General features: G+C 43.7%; 1 protein-coding gene and 1 pseudogene across 1 annotated transcript in view; one reads left to right on the top strand and one right to left on the bottom strand.

Moving 5' to 3' along the window:
* Positions 1–895: 895 nt before the first annotated feature.
* Positions 896–21,783, top strand: part of LOC148012359 (BTB/POZ domain-containing protein At1g67900-like) — a 28,908-nt gene continuing 8,020 nt past the window's right edge. Inside the window, exons 1-2 of the mRNA XM_087668703.1 lie at positions 896–1,619; positions 1,725–1,794. Coding sequence (XP_087524829.1) covers positions 1,561–1,619; positions 1,725–1,794 — 129 coding nt within the window. The 5' untranslated portion in view covers positions 896–1,560. The remainder of the gene's footprint in view (positions 1,620–1,724; positions 1,795–21,783) is intronic.
* On the bottom strand, positions 4,274–14,750 carry LOC148012360 (uncharacterized; annotated as a pseudogene).

Below are 21,783 nucleotides of genomic sequence, written 5' to 3'. Positions count from 1 at the left end.
TACATATGCAATGCATGCAAGACCGAGTTGAGGGATTGATCACACGATTGAGCATTGGCAAGCCAAGTAAGGAAGCATGCACAACAATTGAATAGTAGATGCATTGAGGTATTAAAATATCAATAAATTCTTCTTACATGTTCTAGAACACCACATATGCAATTGTTGTTTCTCCAATATAGTATTTCCAAATGTATACCATTTGAGGTTGAGTAGAATGACACTTGACAAATTGTATTGATTCAAGAAAATGCCAAAATCAAGAATTGCACCTCATAACAAAGGAATGGAAGATACAAAGCTTTAAGTATGTTGGTGGAAAGTAGACTTTGAGGTATAGCTTTGAGATCTTGAAATATGACACAATTTCAAGTTTGGAGGCTCATTACTTGAAGCATTCACATTACACAAGAACTTGATTTCCCTTGCGAAAAGAAGCTTGCGACTCTCAAGCAAGGATGCATGAGGTGTGTGAGAGCATTCCTAGTGAGACATTAAGTTGATCGAGTACTCCAAGCCAACAACAAAAGCTAAGCAACATTAATTTGTTTGTGTCAACCATTTCTCAATGCACGATGAAGATGATTATGGAAAAATATGAGAGAGAGAGAGAGAGAGAGAGAGAGAGAGAGAGAGAGAGAGAGAGAGCTCTCAGTGGACATAATCAATGAGTAGCATGCCTGCACATGCACTGCTAATGCTCATATAGAGCTAGGCTTTATTCCTTAGTAATGCAACTTATTTTGTTTAGTGGCATTGTTTTGATGGGAGTCGTCAAGCTAAGCTATTTGACCTTAATTGATCATAAAGCCATGTTGTGAGAGAGAGAAAAAGCCATGGGAGGGGCGGCGGGTTTGAAGAAAGGCAAATTGTGGGATGCGGACTCGGGACAGCTACTGCGACTGTAAAAAAATTTGTTCCTTGCTTGTTTGCCTACTGCCAACTGGGGTGGTGGTGTAACGTGTTTATGCTCTCTCTCTCTCTCTCTCTCTCTCTCTCTCAGTAGGTTTGTGTTCTCCATCGCTTGTATAGCTCGTGGCCCCCTCCTGACACTAGGCTACAGGGTTGTCCCTTCCCGACCATGCCGCATGTCTCATGGTACTCCCTCCCCCGAGCTTTTGACAGTCCACCTCTCCTTCCACCCCCTCTCCTCCTCTTAAGCTTCCTTTTTATCCCGCCTTAAGCCTCGCCCTCCCCCGCCTTCATCATCATTCTCATCCTCATCATCATCCCCTTTGTCAACTGCCTCCCAGCCATCTCCGGCTATAATCATGCTTTAATCATGGCCCCTCTCATGTGAGCTTTAACGTCTGGCAAGGCCTAAAAGCCTCGCATGCAGGCTTTACTTCACAGCGGCCTGTAAACCTGCTTAACATAATGCATGCTTTGCTTCTTTCCTGGCAATGAGGCACAGTTTTTTCCCCCTCCTTTTCTCTTTCTTGCGTAAACTGTGTTTGGGAAAAGCGGAGTAGTTGTTTTAGCTGGCAGCTCCGGTGATCATCACCATGAGTAGAATGCGGTAAAACTGTCAGGGTTGAAAAGACTCCATTCTTGGTCGAGATGAAGTTCATGCGTCTAGGATCCAAGACGGACATCTTCGAAACCGTCGGCAACACCAGGTTCAACACAACGTTCCCCGTTTTTTCATGAATCAGCACGTTGCAATTCCATTTGAACGCCCCTTGAAAGTCAGTTCTGTCCTTATGCTTTGCCTCGCGTAACAGGTCTGCCAAATCGGATATACCAAGCGACATAACCGTCATAGTCAATGGCATGACATTTCATCTGCATAAGGTATGCTCGCTTTCATTTTTTGTATTTTCCGCCTTAACAACTCGAGGAAAAGAATTACCGTTACGGGAGCCTCATCAAAGTCTGTTAGCAGGAGGTAGATATGGCATTTTCTAGAACGATCATCTGTGCCTAGCAAGTTATCCAGAAATTTGGTTACACCTACATGCGTTCGCATAGTCATATCTAGTTCTCCGAAGTCTTTTGGACCTTTGTAATGACCAGATGCGATCCTTTAACCTTCATGTAGAACACAGTCCAGTTGAGAAGCTATATTGTCCCAATGTAAACCACATTCAATTATAAGTCTAGCAAGCTCCTCAACGAAGGGGCAGCGTGAATGTAAAAAATTATGTTTATATGTCATTTGTGCCTCAAATACTCCCAAACCCACAAATACACAAATTACATCAAGATTAAACCAAAGGAAGTGATCGGCTTAGCGTTGTTTATGGGTGCACCTTCATGAATTGTTTCTTCTCATGCACACATTTGATGACTTAGTGAGATGAGATACAAGAAAGTTGAACATGTAAGTACACCAAATGCAAGAAAAAGAAAACTTCCCTTTTCAATATGAAGGATTTGAAAATTTGGATTGTGTAAATTGTGTTTGTGCCCTTACATCACTAGACTTATGTCACATTCACTTTGACAATTAAGCCACTTGATGCACTAAATGTTTAACTTAGTGCTCCTTTGGTTAAAACATTTGGTGCACTAGTAATAGTTCTCTTAGAATGAGTTTTTTTCGAAACTCATTCTAGTATCATTCAATAATTGAAAGAGAGAGGAGATTTGAAGGAAAAACTTTTGTCCTTGCAATTATGCTAGATCCAAGATGGTTGAAATGCAACCCTACAAATGAGATGAGAATTTGCGTATAAGAGTTTTATTGTGAGATGCTTTGCTACAGAAAAAAAACACAAGTAAAGCAAAAATGAACGATGAATAGAGTAAAAAAATGTATGAATGTGTGAGTGAAAAGCTAAACCAACTACTAGGTCTCAAAGACCTTGAGACTCAAGCATTTGTTGAATAGCTATAGATTAGACCAAGTGGTGAAATGAGGCCTATTGAAATGAGTCTTATCCATAGAGGCATTCTTGATTGTAGCGATTGGAATGTTAGTGTTGAAGAAGGAATAGGATGGATAGGGTGGGGGAAAGAAGTACACTTGGGGATCAATCCAAGAGTGCCCACCATGCATGCATGATGTGTGCACAATGGGTGTGGATTGATGGGCATGGGCATGGTAGCCATACGAGTAGCCCAAGGAGGGTGGATAGACACACTATAAGCAGGGAATGGAAATTTTGAATTGGTAGAGGATGGATATCTTTGTGTTTGAGAGGCCATTGGAATGGGTGGTGCATTTCCAAGGCAATGAGGGGTATATCCAGCATAGCCATCCCATGATAAACAAATGTGTTCACTTACAAGTGTGTGAAAGGTACAATGCTAGTGGGTGGTATTCTCGATAATGATGAACCTAGATACAGAGTCGCATTCACCTATGAGTAGCTAATGGATGGAACTGAAAAGAAAAAGTTCTAGAAATACAAGCAAATGATCCTAATCTTGTTGTACTTGATGCAGATGTGGAATTTAAACCAAAGGTATTGAAAGTAGATGAAAGAAAATCTAGTTATTGTAAGCATAAAAGATCTAAATGAGGAATAGAAGAGGGAGGGCCAGGAGGGAATTGTGAATGAGTACTATTGACTCCATGTTCAAATGAATAGGCATATCTACTTTGAGCACCTCCTCGATTTATGTTAACATAATCAAACCTTTCATGATTTGGATCTTGTACACCAAATGAAGTAACAAGGAAAGGTTTTGTATCAAATGACTCAAAAGGAGTACATGAATATGGCATCGGGTTTGGCTGTGATGAAGAAGATGGATCGCTAGCCATTCCAAATGTAGCATGTCCTCCTTGAGTGTAGAGGTGGCGAGCTTCACCGAGACTGATCTTGACTAATGCATAAGGTTCCTAGGAGTTCCTTCACAGTAGCAAGAGTATTTTATAAGAATGAATTCACTAAACTCCGCTTCCATCATAAGCCCTACATTTGGCAAGAATAAAGAAAGAGATGATGCATTGTCCTAGTTGAGGCCATAATGTCTCCTAAGGGCCTCTAGTAATGGAGAAATTGATCGATTATTTGGGTCACCTAAGAAGAAATAACTAAATTGCATCGATCACCTTGAACTAAATATTTTGTAATTGTCCATAGAGGGTCATAACTTGCATGGTCGATGGAGCCTCATACATCAGCTATAACTTCTCTTGCACCTCTGCAGTCTGAGAATCAAAATGCAGGGTCTGGCAGCAAAAACACAGGCTGGCATGGCTGCCTAGTGGCTGAAAACTGTCACTGTGTTGTAGGAACAGTCGCCTAGGTCTGCCAGAACCAGGACAGCAGCAAAGGAAGTTTCTAAAGCACTCTACACACAATTAACCTGAAAACAGCAGTCAGACACAGCAACCACCACCAGAACCAGGAAACTTGTGCTCCAATACCATGTCAAAAAGGTGTGGAGCAATGGAAGCAAAGAGATGGTGCTGATAGATCTGCTATAAAACACAAAAAACAGAAAAGAACAACAAGAACACAAAAGAACTCAAAGAGTACAGACTTGGGAAATGGAATCCATACTCAAGAGTACAAGGGTAAGGGCTGAAGACAGCCAAGAAGGTGAGTAGTCTCCCTCTCTTCAACAGCAAAAGTGTGCTTGTATCTGTTGAATACATGAGAGGAGGAGGGAGTAGCCTGACAAGAAAATGAAACTCACTCCAAGTAGGGGTTCTGGCACCCAAATAAACAATTTAGCACCTAGGATAAGTACATTACTAACTACTAACGAGTTCCCTAAATAAAGATCCTACATGTGCATTTCCACATCTAATATTGCACCTTCCCCCATTGGTTTAGGTGTACATGTATGATCCCAAGAAATCCAAGAGCGTCAAAATGTATAGAGTCTTTTTCCCACAGCATGAAGCAGATAGATTGCATGATTTCCCACAAGGTAGTCTTCAACAAGGGCAACAATGGCAAGTAATATGAAATCCTCGGCAATATTATTGTTTGAGCAGCCTTGAAAGTTGACGTACACATGGAATGGTCACGCCTTTGATTTCTACTAAACAAATTTTTTTGCAATACATGGTGAACTCCTAGTCGAGCAATTGCTTAGCTAAGACTTGTATGCCCACAAGATATCCCGAGTGTCTCACAATATTGCCTTTTGTTATCACCCTCCCTTGACATCCCAATGCCAATGAGTCTCATTTTATGCCGCTTATGAGAATTGATGTTTAGATGTGAATGCAGTGCCTTGAAGTTGAAACTAGTAACTCCTGTGTGACCATGGCTTTTCAAATATTACCCTTGTTACCTTTCAAGAAAGGTATCATCTACCAAAGCTTAGCCTACTAGTTGTTGTTGAGAAGGGTGAGATAACCCAACCACCTCACCATTTTGCTACCAAATGGGATAGCATTTTTGAGATCGGACAATGTAGAGCAGATTGGGTATTATGGTCCTAAAATCAATCTTCTACATGAATTGGGCCATACAAGACCAATCTAGATGATCAAAAGCTTTCTCCAAGTCTAGCCAAACCATCACTATCTCCTAATATGCATGTTGCTTATAATCCATGACAATCTATAGATTGAGGATATTATGTAGAGTATCTCATCCTTTGATGAATGCACATTGAGTAGGATGCATTATGTTTGAGAGGTGTTTATGCATTGATTAACTCCAAAATGGTACACTCAGGTTTAATCTTGGCTAATTTAATTATTGCATCTTCTCACATGCTAGGGACATTTAGCCCACCCCCTAGGGCACATGTTAAATAGAGCCCTCATGTAATAATTCCATCTAGTTTTGCAACCAATACTATTGTACTAAATCACAAAGCAAGAGACCATAGAGAATCCAGATTGGACCATGATGATTGGTCACACTTTGGAAAAGTCTATCCGTAAGTATGAGTTGAAACTTGAGCAAATGAGTATAGAGTAAACCCGAAGCGAATAGACAAGATGGCTTCAAAGAAGGATTAACTACATTTTTGCCATGCACAACATCATTGAGAAGGGTTGTTACTAACTCAAAATTCTTGACTATATTTTCACGCTACATGACATCATTAAGGAAGGTTGACACTAGACGAGACATATTGTTGGTTTGTGGATTTGTAAGACATTTGATATTATGCCACGTGCTAGGCTCTTACATCGACACTAGACCAGGGGAGTACCATAAAAGATGATATGGGGGCCCATAAACTTTAGGAATCAATGATGAACAAGATATGGGGTCAAGGTGGAGCGTCGAACTTGATCTGCGCGATGATTGGCATGAAGCAAGGATATCCTCTTATCCACGGCCTTTGTACCATGTATTTATGAGGTTAATTTCATGGATAGATTTGGGGAAGCAAAAGCATCACTCATAGGAGTCTTGATCCTAATCATAGTAAATGTTGTTGACAATGATTGTGTTGATTTTACACTCTCTTAATGTCATCTTGATGCACATGCTTCCTACATAGAGGGACCTCACTATGAACCTTGGGAAGATCGAGGTTGTGATTTTTAGCTTCTACTAGTTGGATCACCATGGTAGCTCTGCAAGTTGCAGTTTATCCATGAGAGTAATAATTTGGAGCAAGTACTATCATGAGCCACCTTGGGGTTACCTCTCTAGATGCAAGTTCTCCATGAGGAGAGTTATTGACGATAGGCTCACATAAGGGTTCATAGCCCTCACTACCCTAGAGAGTGTTGAAATCCAATTTTAAGAATGAAGGGCAAAGTAGGGCTCTTTTATATATCTATCATACCAGCCCTGATGTCTACAACTACTTTTTTGGGTTCTAATCTTCACATGAAATGGCAAAGGATGGATCCAAGACGATGTGTAGCTAACCATCACTACCACAGTACATCATGAAAGTGGAGCTGGCTGCTGTCCCCACAATGGTTGGGACTCTCTTCCAAGCAGTCACATACATCACATAGTGACATGGAACGAGTTTTGGGAACAAGAATGGGGATGAGAATTGCCATCCCCAATCACCATCAAAGGAGGCTCTAACAAGGAGATGGGATTGGGATGGTTTGAGGATAGGCTAGAATTGGATGGGAAGCTAGACAATGGCCATCCCATGTCACTGTCAAACATTGATAGTTTTTCTTTTGAACATCATATGTTTCAACCTCCATCATTGTTTCTATCGATGTCATGATCATGGAGTATATTTCCATCCAAAGATCCCCCTCTTCTAGTAAGAAAACGATCCAAAATTGCTTTAGCAGTGTGAATTCAATAGAAGAGAAACATAGACAAATTACAACTACTCTTATCAAATTAGAAAAGGCAAATGAATGGTGAGACACAGAAACTAAACATACATCCATAGTTGTTCTTTTGAGCATTAGATGCTCCAACCTCCATTGTTTCATTTCATCATATGATGTAATGATTAGAGAGTATATCTGCCATCCAAACATTTCCCTCTTCTAGTAAGAAGAAAATCCAAAATTGTGATAGGCATGTGAACTCAACAGCAAGAGAAACATGGACAAATAACAACTCTTACCAATGAAGCTAAAGCAAATGAATAATGAACCAGCAGACCCAAACATTTGTGCCAAAGCCATGCCAATTGTCTATGATCACAACAAGAATGTTGTGACATAAAACCAAAAGCTTGGACAAAATGCAGCACAAGTACTAGATGCTCCTGATTTTGGTACTGACTAGCTGGAAGCTCCTGAGGCTTCAAGTTTGTTTATACTCCATTCATAATTGTTAGCTCTTTATGCAAGAACCAGTTGTCTAACTTCAGAGAATTTGTGACTACCATCATTCCAACATGGAATCATTGACCTGTTAACATCTTGGCAAGCTAATTACTGCTGCCTTTTGCTGTTTTCATGCTTTCATTGCTGAGATTTGGTGTTTTCTCATGGAAATCAGCCCCAGGGGACTTTTCTACCATCATAGGCTGTCTGTAGCAACTGTTGCTGCCCCCATATACATCTCAACAAAATTTGTGTTGTCTTAATTTTTTCGCTGCCACCCTTGTCCTTAGATCTCAAGCAGTCTCACTTGCCAAGTTTCATAGTAGTCGACTCAAGCATGTGCCATCTCAATTCTTGAGCTACCCAATCTCTCCAATGCCTTGAAGTTGAATGGTTGCAACTACTCCTCATGGAAGTTGGCGATAAGCACATCTTTGACACCTACAACCTATGCTAATTTTGTCTTTGTTATGTTATGCTGCTCAAAGCATCAGCCAGCCCTATGGGATGAGATCAATGCTAGAGACAAGCCATTCTTTTACATTTATTGCATCTACTATATTCTTGTTCAAGTTTAGTTAGGACAAGTTTCCAAGCTCTCACTAGTTTTGCGCCTTCTTCCATCAATTCACCCTGGAGCTTTGGTTGCAAAGTAGTTGTCTCGTTGCGTATTGGCCTTTGTTAAAAGATGCTATGGCAGCTGCTGGTATTGTCTTGGTTCCCCCCCACTTTTGAGGGCCACAAATTGCAACCGTGTATACATGTTGTGGAATACTTCTCATAAAGGTCTGATTAGTTATGTCTTAACTATTCTAGAATGTATCCTTTGTATTTTCGCTTGAAATGGGGCACTGTTGTAAGCCATTACTTCTCTTGTGGAAAGTTGGGGCATTTTATGGCTGAGTGTCCAAAGAAAAACGCATCTCTAGATGTAGGGATTGCTCTACCTGTCATTGATTATCTCATGGTTGAAGGCTCTTAGGATGATGAGTACAAATGCCTTGAACAACGCTGTATGCTCGACAATTATAATGTTCATTTGTTTTCAAGATTTAATATTTTAAGAAATGGAGGGGACAAATACTTAAAGCTGAATATAACAATTTACAACCATGGAAATGCAAAAGCAATGGAGATAAGATTGAGGATTAAAAATGGCAATTTTCTCGAAGAAATTTATTTTTGCTCAACCCAAGTACTTTAGGGAATAGCTCAGTTACAATCAACCACAGAGTGAGAAGCAGTTCTCACTCTCACAAGATTACGAAAAGACGTATACACACACTTGCATCACTTACTATGTAATAAAAACAAGAGATTTCTTTACAAGACGTGAGTAACAAGAGAGAAAATCAACCTTTCTCCATCGTTAATCAATGATACATTGATATGGCTTGGTTCTTGTTCTTGAAATGGAAAAAGAGCTCTGGGAGGAAGGGCTATAATGAATTTACAGTTTTGTTGTCTTGTAAAATAGTAGTAACAGAAGAGGGAATATGGAGGCATTCGATGGTGGAGTGGAGGATATGATGTAGATAGATGGGGCCAACTTTAGGCTATCTTCAGTTGATGCATGAGAGTTTACAGCCAAGAAAATTGATGTAGAATGAAGAAAAATGAGTTGTCTTTATAGGAGAAAGGGGAGAGCTAATGTAAAATGGAAAAGTGGAGTAATATGAGACAATTGTCTAGTCACATTGCATGAGGTGTGACAAGTGGAATGACACTTGGAAGCTTGGGTGACAAGTGTCGTGACACTTGTTTCTTCTCTATGGCCTTCCTTTTTGGGTTGAGTATTGACAAGAATAAAAACAACCGAATTTAGTAAGCATTGCTAGAATACTAAACTTAGTATTTTTAGAATGTCATCTCTATTTTTTAGGATAAGCATTTTTAGACCGATCTGAGACTTTTGAAATTTAGAGATCTAAAATTTAGAAATTCTCTAAAATTTCGGGATCACTTTCTTTTCTTCCCAAATATGGGTGTCATATGAAAGCTTTTTACGAATACATTATGAAAACAATGTTGAAATCTTCATAGAAGTTTCCTATGCAAAGATATGTGCATTTTGAGCTTTTAGTCAACACAGTCACATTGTATAAACATTTCATGGTCATGTCATCTTGTTGATTATAATTATTTATTTTGGTAAATTTAGTCTACACTTCAAGGCATTAATTCTTTCTATGTATAAGCTTAATCTTGATATACTTAACCGGTCATATGCACTCAATCAGGTCATACAGTTGGAAGTGTATACTATCTTTTCTTTAACCCATTGCGTGGGTGCACTGTAATAGTGACCACTCATCAATGGCTAGCTCTAGTGCACTTTTCTTTATATCTAGTGAGTGCAAAGGAAACAAATTTAATAAACAAACAAATATGCTGAATAATAAAAATGATACAAAATTCAAATTTTTAAAAAATTGTCTTATGACAATGAGGTCCTTGCACTAAAAACTCTGAATACAAGGAAATTACTAGTGCAGCCTTCGGATTGGCTAAACATGGTTGGGTTGATGTTCAGGCTAAAAGAGACAAAAAGATGCATATTAACATAACAGCTAAATTCTAATATATCTATCACTTTGCAAGACTCTTTACATATCTATGTGTGATGGAAAGAAAAGTTCTTCTATACTTGCTGTGAATGAAATGATTTTGTTTGATTCTTTGAGACTTGCCACTAGAAATCTATTGGTTAATCACTCGGGGAATCCACTTGCTAAACTTGCTTTTGATACAAGAGGCAAGGTGAACACTCTGTGGGATTGTTTTTATCGACGATTGGCTCCAAAGACATGGGATACTCCCTACACCTGTAAATCCAAGTGCTAGGGTCTAAATTCATTTGCAGTGTTGGTTGATTTCCTTGATGAGAAAGTCCTTGATATCTTAGTAAAAAAAGTAAAATTAAGGTAAAATCAGTCTTGAACTTCATTTTTTATCCTTGATGTATACGGAGATCACCACTTGGAATGGACACAGAATTTTCTCTCATAGCAGGCAGCATGACATGTGGTGTGTTTTGTATGAGAATTGATGGGATGTACCATGTGATCTTGAGCATAAGAGTCATGGTGAAGCAAGAAAAATTATGAATTGTCACAAGTTTCAACAATTTTATGCTAGGGGTTTTGCAATGCACTACTTTGAGGTACTCATGATTGTTCATGAGAAATTCTAGTCCGTTTTGGTTACAAATGATGTGCATGGTCGATTTTTTGTGATTGTATTATTTCACTTTCTTAGATTTTGGGGTTGTTGGCATACTGGGTTGTTCGAAATGCATTCGTTTCTTGTTGGTTTTCAAGGGCACATATCTATGTTCAAGGGTCTTTTGCATTGGTAGTTATATTCGTTTAGTATGTTGACATCTTCCCCAGGGAGGACTTGGTATTGGCACATGGCAATTTATTTTGTTCCTTTGCCATGACTTTTGTATTCCTTATATGATTTGATATGATATAGACATCCATTATGGAAGAGAGAGAGAGAGAGAGAGAGAGAGAGAGAGAGAGTGTGTGTGTGTGTGTCTTTTGAGGCCAAAATCGGCCTATGATACAAAACCATATACAATGTTGATCGTCTCTAGATATCAAAGTGTGACATGCTAAGCTAAGGTGATGTACTGAACAAAATAGTGCTTATATAGGAATACAACGGAAGGATGAGGTAGTACATGTCTAGCTGTGTGGCTGAATGATATGTGAAAGTCCTCGGCATCTCACTTGACCCACCACTCTCTCATATAGTGCATAGATATCCCAAATCATGTCCGATGGGATCTCCAGTGTTTGCAGCCTTTTTAGTAGTCTATCTCGTGGAATAGTATCAAAGGCTTTATGAGAATCCACAAAGCAGCAATAGAGTCTCTTCTTCCTCATTTTTGCTTGCTTAATCATGCTTCTTAGGGTGAAGATGTGGTCAAGTATAGAGAATCTTTGCCAGATGCCAGCGTGTCCTACTGCCCTCAATCTCCCTCTCTTTGCATATGCATTGAGCTCTAGCTCTATCATTGCTCCATATATATTTGCCATTGTGGGCCACCATGATCATTCTATAGTTACCTGGATCTAGGGGGTCTCCAAACTTGTGGATGGGCACGATGGTATGCATGGTCCACTCATTTGGGAAGTCTTCTACTAGGACCCTATTGAACATAAAAGCAAGGAGACAAGCCAAAATGTCAATTGCATAAATGAAATGCTCACTTTGTATACCTGTGTGATCCATTGATTGCCCATGCTGTAGGCGCTTTATTGCTCTCCTCACCATATCATGTGTGAAGAAGATGCATGTGGTAGGGCGAGGCATTGGTGGGTGAGGAATTAGTGGTTGGTGTGGTACATCATATAGTTCCTTTGCATAGGAGGGCCATGTCTCTAGCTCATTGATAGGAGTGGGGTGGTATGCACGGTCCACTCATCTGGGAAGCCTTCTACTAGGGTCCTATTGAACGTAAAAGCAAGGAGATGAGCCAAAATGTCAATTGCATAAATGAAATGCTCACCTTGTATACTTGTGTGATCCATTGATCGTCCATGTTGTAGGCGCTCTATTGCTCTCCTCACCATATCATGTGTGAAGAAGATGCATGTGGTAGGGCAAGGCATCGGTGGGTGAGGAATTAGTGGCTGGTGTGGTATATCATATAGTTCCTCTGCATAGGAGGGCCATGTCTCTAGCTCATTGATGGGTGTGGGGTGGCACAGTGCTTGCGATCTACGCCATGCTGTGGCTACATCTCTACTCATGAACAAATGGTACAGATCCCAATACTATGCCTCCTCGTATGCTTGCCATTTACGATGAGTGAAGATCCGCATTTGTTTGTAGGTGTCTCTCTCTCTCTTTGTGATAAGGCTTAGTCTTTGGATCCGGAGGTGTGTGTATAGCTCTTTGCACTCATTGCCATATCACCTCTTTTGAGGCATGGTCCTAGGTTGGGTGGGCTTGCTAGTGTGAGGAGTGTGGGAAGCTCGAGAGAGCAACTGAGTGGAGGATGCAGGTGAGCTGGGAGGTGAGTGTCCCTAGGGGGGCAGTATGCTCATACTATGTGAGCCCATCATATATGTGATGGTTGTATATGTCAGCTAGCTCATGTTTAAAATAGAAAGTGGTGGACTGGATATGTGTAGTGGCTGGCATTTGTGGGTGTGGGGAGGAAGATATGTTGAGGGACAAATAGGTATGATCTCCTTCGATCCAGCAAGGGGAAGAGTGAAGGATTTGACTAGTTCCATCGTCTTGATGGAACCTAGTACATAGTCTATTGTGCTGGAGCCCGTGGGTTGGAAGCAAGTTAGCACTCTGGATCTAGGCCATTTCTTCATCCCGTTGTAAATAACGAGATTGTGTCGGGACCCTAGCTCTAGTAGGTGTTGGCTGTAGTAGCGAGTATTGTCTCCTCTAGTAGCAGCAGATTTTTTGCATGTGCATGCAGAATATCCTAGCAGTAAATAATGAGATCGTGTTGGGACCCTAGCTCTAGTAGGTGCTAGTTGTAGCGAGTACTCTCTCCTCTAGTAGCAGCGGATATTTTGCATGTGTATGCCTCCTTTACATCCATCACTTATAGCCTCCCAAAATCCTCAAAATCATGTGTCGCACTATTTGCTCTGCGTCCTTGTGTTAAAATCTTTGACTAGGAGGATCTCCCCTAGACTTGAGTAGTGTACAATCTCATTGGATAGGAGTGTAAAAGGGGACTCTTTTCCTCCATCTCTCTCTCCCTCCTGTTGGTGCAGCTCCCTGGTAGCATGTCTTGGCCCTCATGGGGGAAGTAGCAGAGGGCAATATATAGCATCTCGCCGGTGGAGATCTCTACTCTAATCTACATGTATTGATCCTCCGATGGTGCCTTGATGTTTCCAGTAGCTCCTATATGTTGACTCCCATTCATATCCCTACAGTCTATGCAATCCCTTCTTGGGACTTTGGTGTGTTTCTGTGATCAAAATCAGCTCATGATTCTCCATCACCTCCTTAATCCTCCCTGTCCATAATGAGTCGTTACAGTTCTAAATTGTCATCCATATCTTTGAGGTGTCTGTCTCATAGGTTCCTTGTCCCTATTCAATTGCCTTGCCATCAATGATGACTCGGCCATCTCTATATATTGCCTTCTTGCTCTCCTTCCTAGCCTTAATTATTTTGGGCATGCTTTTGTGCTTGTGCTCCACTTGCAATCCTAGTAAGGCTATTGTCCAGGCAAATGGGATCCCCTCGGAGTTTGTGTAGTATGGCTTTCTTCCTCACGAGGGCCATCCTTTCCATTTCATCCTGAAACCTTAGGATGAGTGTGCACTTTTGTGGTTCCTTTTGGACTCTCCAAGCTTTTGTAAAGGGGAGTGTTTCTTCTTCTTTATGTTTGAGGCCTATGCACAAATTCTTACTATTCTCCTTAGGCGACATGTCCTTCTCGGGTATGCCAATTACCCATATGTTTCGTTGCCTCCCTTGCCTCATCCTCTCTTCCTCCAGCTCGGTATTGACAATGTGTACCTTCTCTTTTCGGTTGTCCTCTTCTTTTTTTATGTTCTTCACTAGCTCCACCCACCCATAGGTCTATCAAGGCGGGCTGCTAAGGGCAGGTTTGCAGGGCACAGCAAAGGTGGGATTGGGGGCGGAGGGAGTACATGGCAGAGCCGGGTTTAGGCAGAGGGTGGGGTCGGGTTCAGACAGGGGGTGGGGTGAGCCAAGTTGGGGCAGGTTGGGATTAGACGGGCAAGGGGAGGGGCAGGTTGAGAGTCATTTTCAGGTAGAGGGTGGGGTTGGGGTCCAGAGAGAGAGAGAGAGAGAGAGAGAGAGAGAGAGAGAGAGAGAGAGGGAAGCCGCGATGGAGATACGCTCGTCGTCTGCGCGTCGTGCTGCCGCCGTTTTGACCTAGCGCGCCGCCGTTTTGCCCTCTCGACAGGCGCCCTGACGACGCCCCGTCTTGCGCGACCTGTTGACTCTGCCTGCGCGATCTGCGACTCGCGCCCCCAGCCGTCGCCCTTACCTGCGCCCCCTCGCCCCGTCTCGCCTGTGCCCTCTCGCCCCGACTTGACCCGTTGCGGCCCCGCCCGTCTGACCTGTCCGACCCGTCGCGGGACCTGCACGTCGTCCTGTTCGCCATCAGACCAGCCCTCGCCTGTCAGACGCCATCGCCTGCCAGACCTATCCGCCCTCGCCTGTTAAACGTCGCCTGTCAGACGTTGCCCGCTCCTGTCAGCCACCGCCCTGTCTACTGCCTGTCCTGCTGAAACGTCTGCAGCCGCCCCGTCTACTTCGCCTGTGCTGCCGTTTGAGGCGCCGCCTGCGTGCGTTCCTCCTTTCGTGCGAGGCGCCCAGCTCCTGTCAAAACCCATCGTCAGAGAGGCAGCGTCCGGGATAGCGTGCCCCCTGCTCTGTACACACACACAGAGAGAGAGAGAGAGAGAGAGAGAGAGAGAGAGAGAGAGAGAGAGAGAGAGAGAGAGAGAGAGAGAGAGAGAGAGAGAGAGCGGTCCTGCTCTGCACTGTCGGTCAGCCCTTCTTCGCGATCAGCGCGTCATACACGATGGCTGGTTTGGATCTGGATTTCATAGACCAAATAGTGGCAGCACTTGGCCCGGACTCTGATGCTGAGAAACCGGAGGATATGGTTCCGTGCACTGAAGAATTGCCCCCGGGTCCTGACATCTAGCCTGCGGGTAAACGTACCAAGCATGCACCGGAAGAGATAGGTGTTACTCCGGATCGTTCCTATGTGCAGGTTGCTTCGGATTCTGTGGACTCTCAGGAGATGGACTGGGAGTATCTGTTGGAATTTGCCAACACTCTGCTTGGTGAATATGTTCAACATAATCAGGAAGCCTTCTCTGACTCTGCTCCAGACGATGTTCTGGAAGCTACAGTTGACCCAAAAACTGTCCTACGCTCCTTTTCGGTATTTTATGATCGCGCGGTGATACTCTTCTTCACTGGTCGAATCCCGCTGCTTTCCCGTATTCGCCAATGGCTGCAGAGTCTGCTACAAGGGGAATGTGTTGAAGAGATTTTTGTTGGATCCCGAGGTTTTTTTGAGGTCCTCTTGAAAACCGAGACGCACCGTGCTGCTCTCCTGTCTAAACTACCGTTGTTTTTTGATCGTCGGTTGGTTCATGTGGTTCCATGGCGCCCGATGGCAGATTTCCAGCGCCTCCTGCAACGTGAATGCCCTGTGTGGGTAGAAGTGGAAAATTGTCCGGCTGTTTATTGGCCGCTATTGAAGGATGCTATGGCCGCTGTGGGCACGGTTTTGGTCCCTCCCAATCTCAGGGCTGTGAATCGCAATCGCTTGTGCATGTTATGGGATACTGCAAGGAAACGGCCTGCTTGGTTACGCCTCAATTGCTCTGGCATGCATCCGCTACACTTTCGTTTGAAATGGGGCAATTTTGCAGGCCATTGCTTTTCCTGTGGACAGTTGGGGCACTTTATGGCTGAATGCCCTGAGCAACAACACGTTTCAGATACGGGTCATGTTGCTCCGCCCATGGAAGATATGGTGTGCGATGCTCTGTCGCAGGATACTATCCACCCGCCCCAAGTTCTGGCCAAAGGTAAACAACAGGTTTCGGGTCTGGATTCCCGTGCCACTGATTGGGTTGAAATACGTGCCAAAAAAGGCAACAGGATTGGTGCTGGCATGGAGAGTACTCTGCCTACTACCTCACAAGATTCCATGCGAACATACATGCGCAGGAAGGAAATGATGTCTTCTGAGCGCTCTGCTCCTGCTATGGTTTCTTCAGCTCCCCGTCATCAACCAGCCAGGAAAATGTATTCGGATCGTCTAAAGGGCCCACTTGCACAGCTGGCTTTTGATACCAGAGGCAACGTCATTACTCCGTGGGATCGTCGTTACCCACGTTCCAACCCCAAGCAAGCAGATATGCCGTCTACTTCCAAACTGGCCCTCAGAACTCTTTTGCGGTGTTGGCGGATTTCTTGGATGAGGGAGTCCTGGACATTCTCGCCGACAAAGTCAAATCGAGGCAAGCTGTGCCTCGTACTTGATTGTGTTTTGTATACACATGAAAGTGGCCACGTGGAATGTGCGAGGGATTTGTTCTCGCCACAAGCAACATGCCATGTGGATGGCATTGTATGAGAATCAGTGGGATGTCCTGTGCGCTGTTGAGCACAAGAGTCACGGTGACACCGGTAAAGTTGTGGATTGCCATGGCTTTCGTCTGTTCTATGCAGGAACACAGGCCATGCATTATTCGGGTGTGCTCATGATTGTACATGCCAAATATCAGCCTGTTCTTATTAAAAATGATGTTCATGGCCGCTTCTTGGTGGTTGAAATCTTATTCGAAGGGGAAATCCTATGGTTACTTGGCCTCTATGCTCCGAATGATTTGTTATCTCGCCGGGAGCTTTGGCAGACTTTGAAGACTTCCTTATCACTTGGCAGACGGGGCTTCTTCATGGGGGATTTCAATATGTGTGTTGATTCTTCCCAGTCTACATCGGAGCACTCGGTCATGGATGCACCGGAAAGTCGTATGTGGCAAGAGTTGGCTCTTGCTGTTCTTAAGCAAGATCTTTGGTCCTGGCTACACCAGTCTTCTCCAGGCTTTACTTTCCATTCGGCCCAGTATGCCACAACATGGTCGCGGCTAGACTGTATATATATCATGCAGAATGATGATTTTCTGCCTGAGATGCTCGAAATAAAAGTATTGCAGCAATATGTCTTGTCGGACCATTTCCCTCTGCAGTTTGAGTTGCTTGCACAACCCATTGCCCCTTTCAAGCAATTTCTGGAGAGACTCCCTTTGCGTTTCAACTCGTCCTACTTAAAGCATACAATTTTTCAGGGCTATATGCAACAATTGCTTGATAGATTCTCCTTGGACTTTTCCTCTCAGGGCACTGCGTCATTTGAAAGATTGCTCTCTAATGTGCAGCGGGTTGCTCGGCAATATGGGATCTATCATGCCTCTCTTTGTCGGCGCCGTCGACAGGCAGCGGAGGACCTGCTGGTTTTGGTTCGCTCCCTGCTGGTAGACACTCCGGATGATGCATTTCTGCTTGCACTGGCCATGCGGGTGGCCGATCTTATTAAAGAATTCCAGCTAAAATCGTATAAGCAGGCCAAATTGCAACATTTGACAGAGACTTTGCAAGATAGTGCATGTCAGACCCATAAGTTCTTTCGAGCCCTCCATGCCTCTCCTGCTCGAGAGAATATGACCAGACTCGAGGATGCACAAGGCCATTTTATCCTGGATCCACAGACTATTGTGCATATGTGCAGGAATTATTTCCGTGACCTTCTCGGTTACGCTTCACCTTCAGCCCAAATTACTCAGCCCCGTTTGGTTTTTTATGACCTGGTCCACAATCAGCTTCCGCAGGACATGCAAGCTACTCTGGAGTCAGATATTGGTGAAGCAGAGGTTATGGATGTCTTATTACACTTGCCCAAAGATAAAAGTCCGGGTTGGGATGGTCTCACCAATGAGTTCTTTGAAGCTTTCGCTACCCAACTGGCGAAACCATTACAGGCTTTGTTTCAACAGGTGTGGGAAACGGGAATCATGCCTCCCTCATGGAAACAAGGAATTATTAAACTGCTTCCAAAAGTTCCTTCGCCATTTAAGTTGACTCACTGGCGCCCCATTTCTTTGATGGGTTCAATGTACAAAATCTTTTCCAAAATAATGGCGAATCGGCTCCATAAGCATCTTCCTGCCCTTGTGCACCCTCTCCAGTATGGTTTCATTAAGGGCCGAAATATTCTACACAATGTTTTGAATGCCCAATTGGCCATTGATTATGTCTGCCATTCTAATCAGGAGGTGGTACTGATTCAACTGGACCTGGAAAAGGCTTTTGACTATCTGGACTGGTCTTTCGTTGCTGACCTTATGTTTGCTATGGGCTTTGGTGCTCGGATGTCTCGTCTAATCTACACCATTAGTGCTGCGGCGTCTTCGCGAGTCATGCTGAACGGAGGTGTTACTGAGCCATTTGTCCTTGCCCGTTCTGTCAGACAGGGGTGCCCTTTGAGCCCTTTATTCTTTGCCCTTGCGACACATCCAGTTCTTTCCATGTTATCACATATGGCCGCCTCTTCCCAGTTGGCCGGACTGTCGCTTCCTACAGGACAACACTTCATTGGCCAATCACTGGCGGATGATACTTTTATGATTTTGCGAGCGGACAAGGATAACCTTCGAAAAGCATTGGATGTTTGGGGTCTCTTTGGTCAGGCGTTAGGCCTTCGTATCAATGCGCTCAAATCAGCCATCCTAAGCTACACGGAGTCGGATTTGCAGTCCTTGGACTGGCAGGGTCTGGTTGTTCCTCGCGGTTCCATTGTCAGGCATCTTGGATGCCCTTTGGGTGTTGATGTTCCCCCAAAATACCTTCTGCAGTGGATTTCTCAGAAAATGGTGGCCAAGTTTATGTATTGGAAGTCTCAAGCCTGGCCTTTTCATGTTCGCCTCAAAGTAGCCCAGATAATTATGTTGCCAATGCTCACATATTTCTTGCCATTGTTGCCCTGGACTCCTACGACTCTGAATGCTCTCACTCAGTCTATTCGCTTCATGCTATGGAAGAAGGACTCATTGCATGCAGGTATTTCCTGGATCTCGTGGTTGCATGCGTGCACCCCCAAACGCATGGGTGGCGGAGCTATTTTAGATGCCCAAACTCACATGCAGGCACTTCGTTGGTCCCTTTTCCGCGCCATGTGCTCGGATGATCATCATCCGTGGGTCGCTATCGCCCGTTATTTCCTCGAGGGCCATGGGCTTCGGCATGGCAATACCCAACTCCGAAGTTCTTGGTGGCACGTTCTTAATGCGGATTCGCAGTTTTCCAGTTCTTCTTCATCGCTGCTTACTCATTTGGTGTGTTCCTGGAAACACGTCCTTCAAAAGGCTCAGTGGCACCCAACGGAGGATCGCTTGGCTAATAACTCTTTTCAATTGGAATTACTGGCGGTCTCGCGTTTACTTTCGTGGGAAGGTAAACATGAGCTTAGACCACAATTCAACCGGATGGCACGTTTGGGCTTGTTTTCAGTCGCGGATGCCACCCTTGCCAGTCGCAATGTGCTTATATCGTTTCGTACTGCTAGGAGGCTCTTCCGGATCCCTTGTGGATATAGGCCTATATGGGAACAGCTTTTGACGGTGCTCCAGAGCAGACAACCCTTTCCTGCTCTTGCTTTGGATCATCCCTGGCAAGATTGGGACCTACAAGGCTGGCTGCATTTGAGCAAAGCTTTTGCTAATCAAGTGTATCATCTTCTGGTTAAAGATAATCAATGGCTAGTTACTAAAGCGAATGCTTTATGGGGATTGCGTAAATCCCGGTCATGGTGGAGGGCAACTGTGATGGAGGGCTGGGTCAACAAGACACCCTTTAAATACAAAGTCTTTCTTTGGAGAGTGATGATTGGGGGTCTTCCGCTTGCTTCGGCTCTTTCCAAGCGACGAATCTCCAATGGCACCTGTTTCTTTTGCACCACTACTATGGAATCCGCCCGTCACCGATTTATTTCTTGCCCCGTCGCTAAGAAAGTCTGGTTGTTTTTGTCGGCCGTTTGGCGAGGGGTGGTTGGTATCACACTGCGCCCCTTTGATTGGGTTTTGGGCCAGCCCAAATACCCTACTCCCGCACAGCCACATATGAAGCTCATGTACCACTTTCTTCGATACTGGGGCTGTTGGCATAACTGGACCATTCGGAATGCTTTTCTGTTTGACTCTGCCCATAATGTTCAGCGGCATATTGTGAGGCTTAAGGGCCTCTTGTATTGGCAATTAGCTCTTCTCCATCGTTCTGATTTGCTCTCTATGGAGGACTTCCGTCCTTGGCATATGGCAATTTCCTCCGCATCCTTGCCATGAAATTGTAACTCGTAGTACTTAGCACCTCTTCACATGATGGCCTGGCTTGTCGTCATGTATCTTGTAATCAAGTAATCTTGTATTTTTTTCGTAATTAATACAATTACCTTTTACGAAAAAAAAAAAGAGAGAGTACATCCATGTTTGATACCAACTCATCCAACTCATCAAGAAAGTTTTTAAAAAAAGTAAATAATTGCATCCTAGTCTAAGAGTAGTATCTAAAAATCTACGAATTGTATATAGAAGATATCTAGATATTGTAGCTATCCCTTTGGATCTCAAGGTCAACATATGATGCTGGTCGTAATGTGGTCTAGGGCCACTATGCTGATGTGCCTAGGGTAGAATCCATGGTGGCTTGCAATGATGATTCTGATCTAACCGTGGTGTGGGGTCCCTCGGTTGTGGCATCGATGGTTGAGGTCGTCCTCCTTATAGCGAAGTGCAATGGCCCTATCTAGTATGACTCCATGGCATGGGGTAGATGCAGTCCTAGTGGGTGGTTTTGTCTTTGCTGAACTATTGGTGCCTATAGGATGGGATTTGTAGAAAAAATCTGTCATTGCTCTCTGCATGTCTGTCTGCACGGGCTGGTTTCGTATCTTGTGGTAGTGTAGGCATAGAAGTTCCAAGAATGAAGGGCCCCAGAAACATGTGGTCCTTGTACTCCATAATACATCGGAGAGGTCCAAAGCCCTCACAGAAGAGATAGTGATCATTGATACCTCCCCCATATGTGATGATACTTTGTACATTTGTATATATAGTGCTCCTTCGTCTCAATCTTTCAGCCACACAATTATCATATCCTATCCTTTGCTGGGATGTCTGTCCATGCTTGATTGCGAGGTGTAGAGTACTGTGCATTTCGTGGGAGAGGTGTGTGTCCATACATTGTGGTCGGATAATAAATCCATCTTGAGAGGCACAATAGTTCCTAGAGGGACTGGCAGCTGAATCTAAGTTCTCTATGTCTCAACCCTTAGAATATTGACTTGATAATTGAAATCAGCTCAGATCTATTGAGGTGAAGTGTGGGTTAGTCCATGCTATAGTCAAAAGGTGGTCAATGTCTAATCCATGCAAGCTCATCCAATGTCTAGTCCATGCAAGCTCATCCAAGTGGCCATTTGTGAGTACTAGTTGGAGGAGGTCAATGCCAATTTTGGGTAGCTCTAATACAAGAGCTCCCATCATCTATGCAAGAAAGGCACTCTTATTGAAGAGTGCCTCCACAACCATAGGTGTTGCCCTAAACCTTGGTATGAC

The sequence above is a fragment of the Lygodium microphyllum genome, chromosome 27 (genome assembly GCF_053477565.2).
Source record: "Lygodium microphyllum isolate KBCC chromosome 27, Lygodium_microphyllum_v1.1.10, whole genome shotgun sequence".
Lineage (NCBI taxonomy): Eukaryota > Viridiplantae > Streptophyta > Polypodiopsida > Schizaeales > Lygodiaceae > Lygodium > Lygodium microphyllum.
Note: the sequence above shows the minus strand (reverse complement) of the source record. Positions and strands in the feature narration are given on the sequence as shown.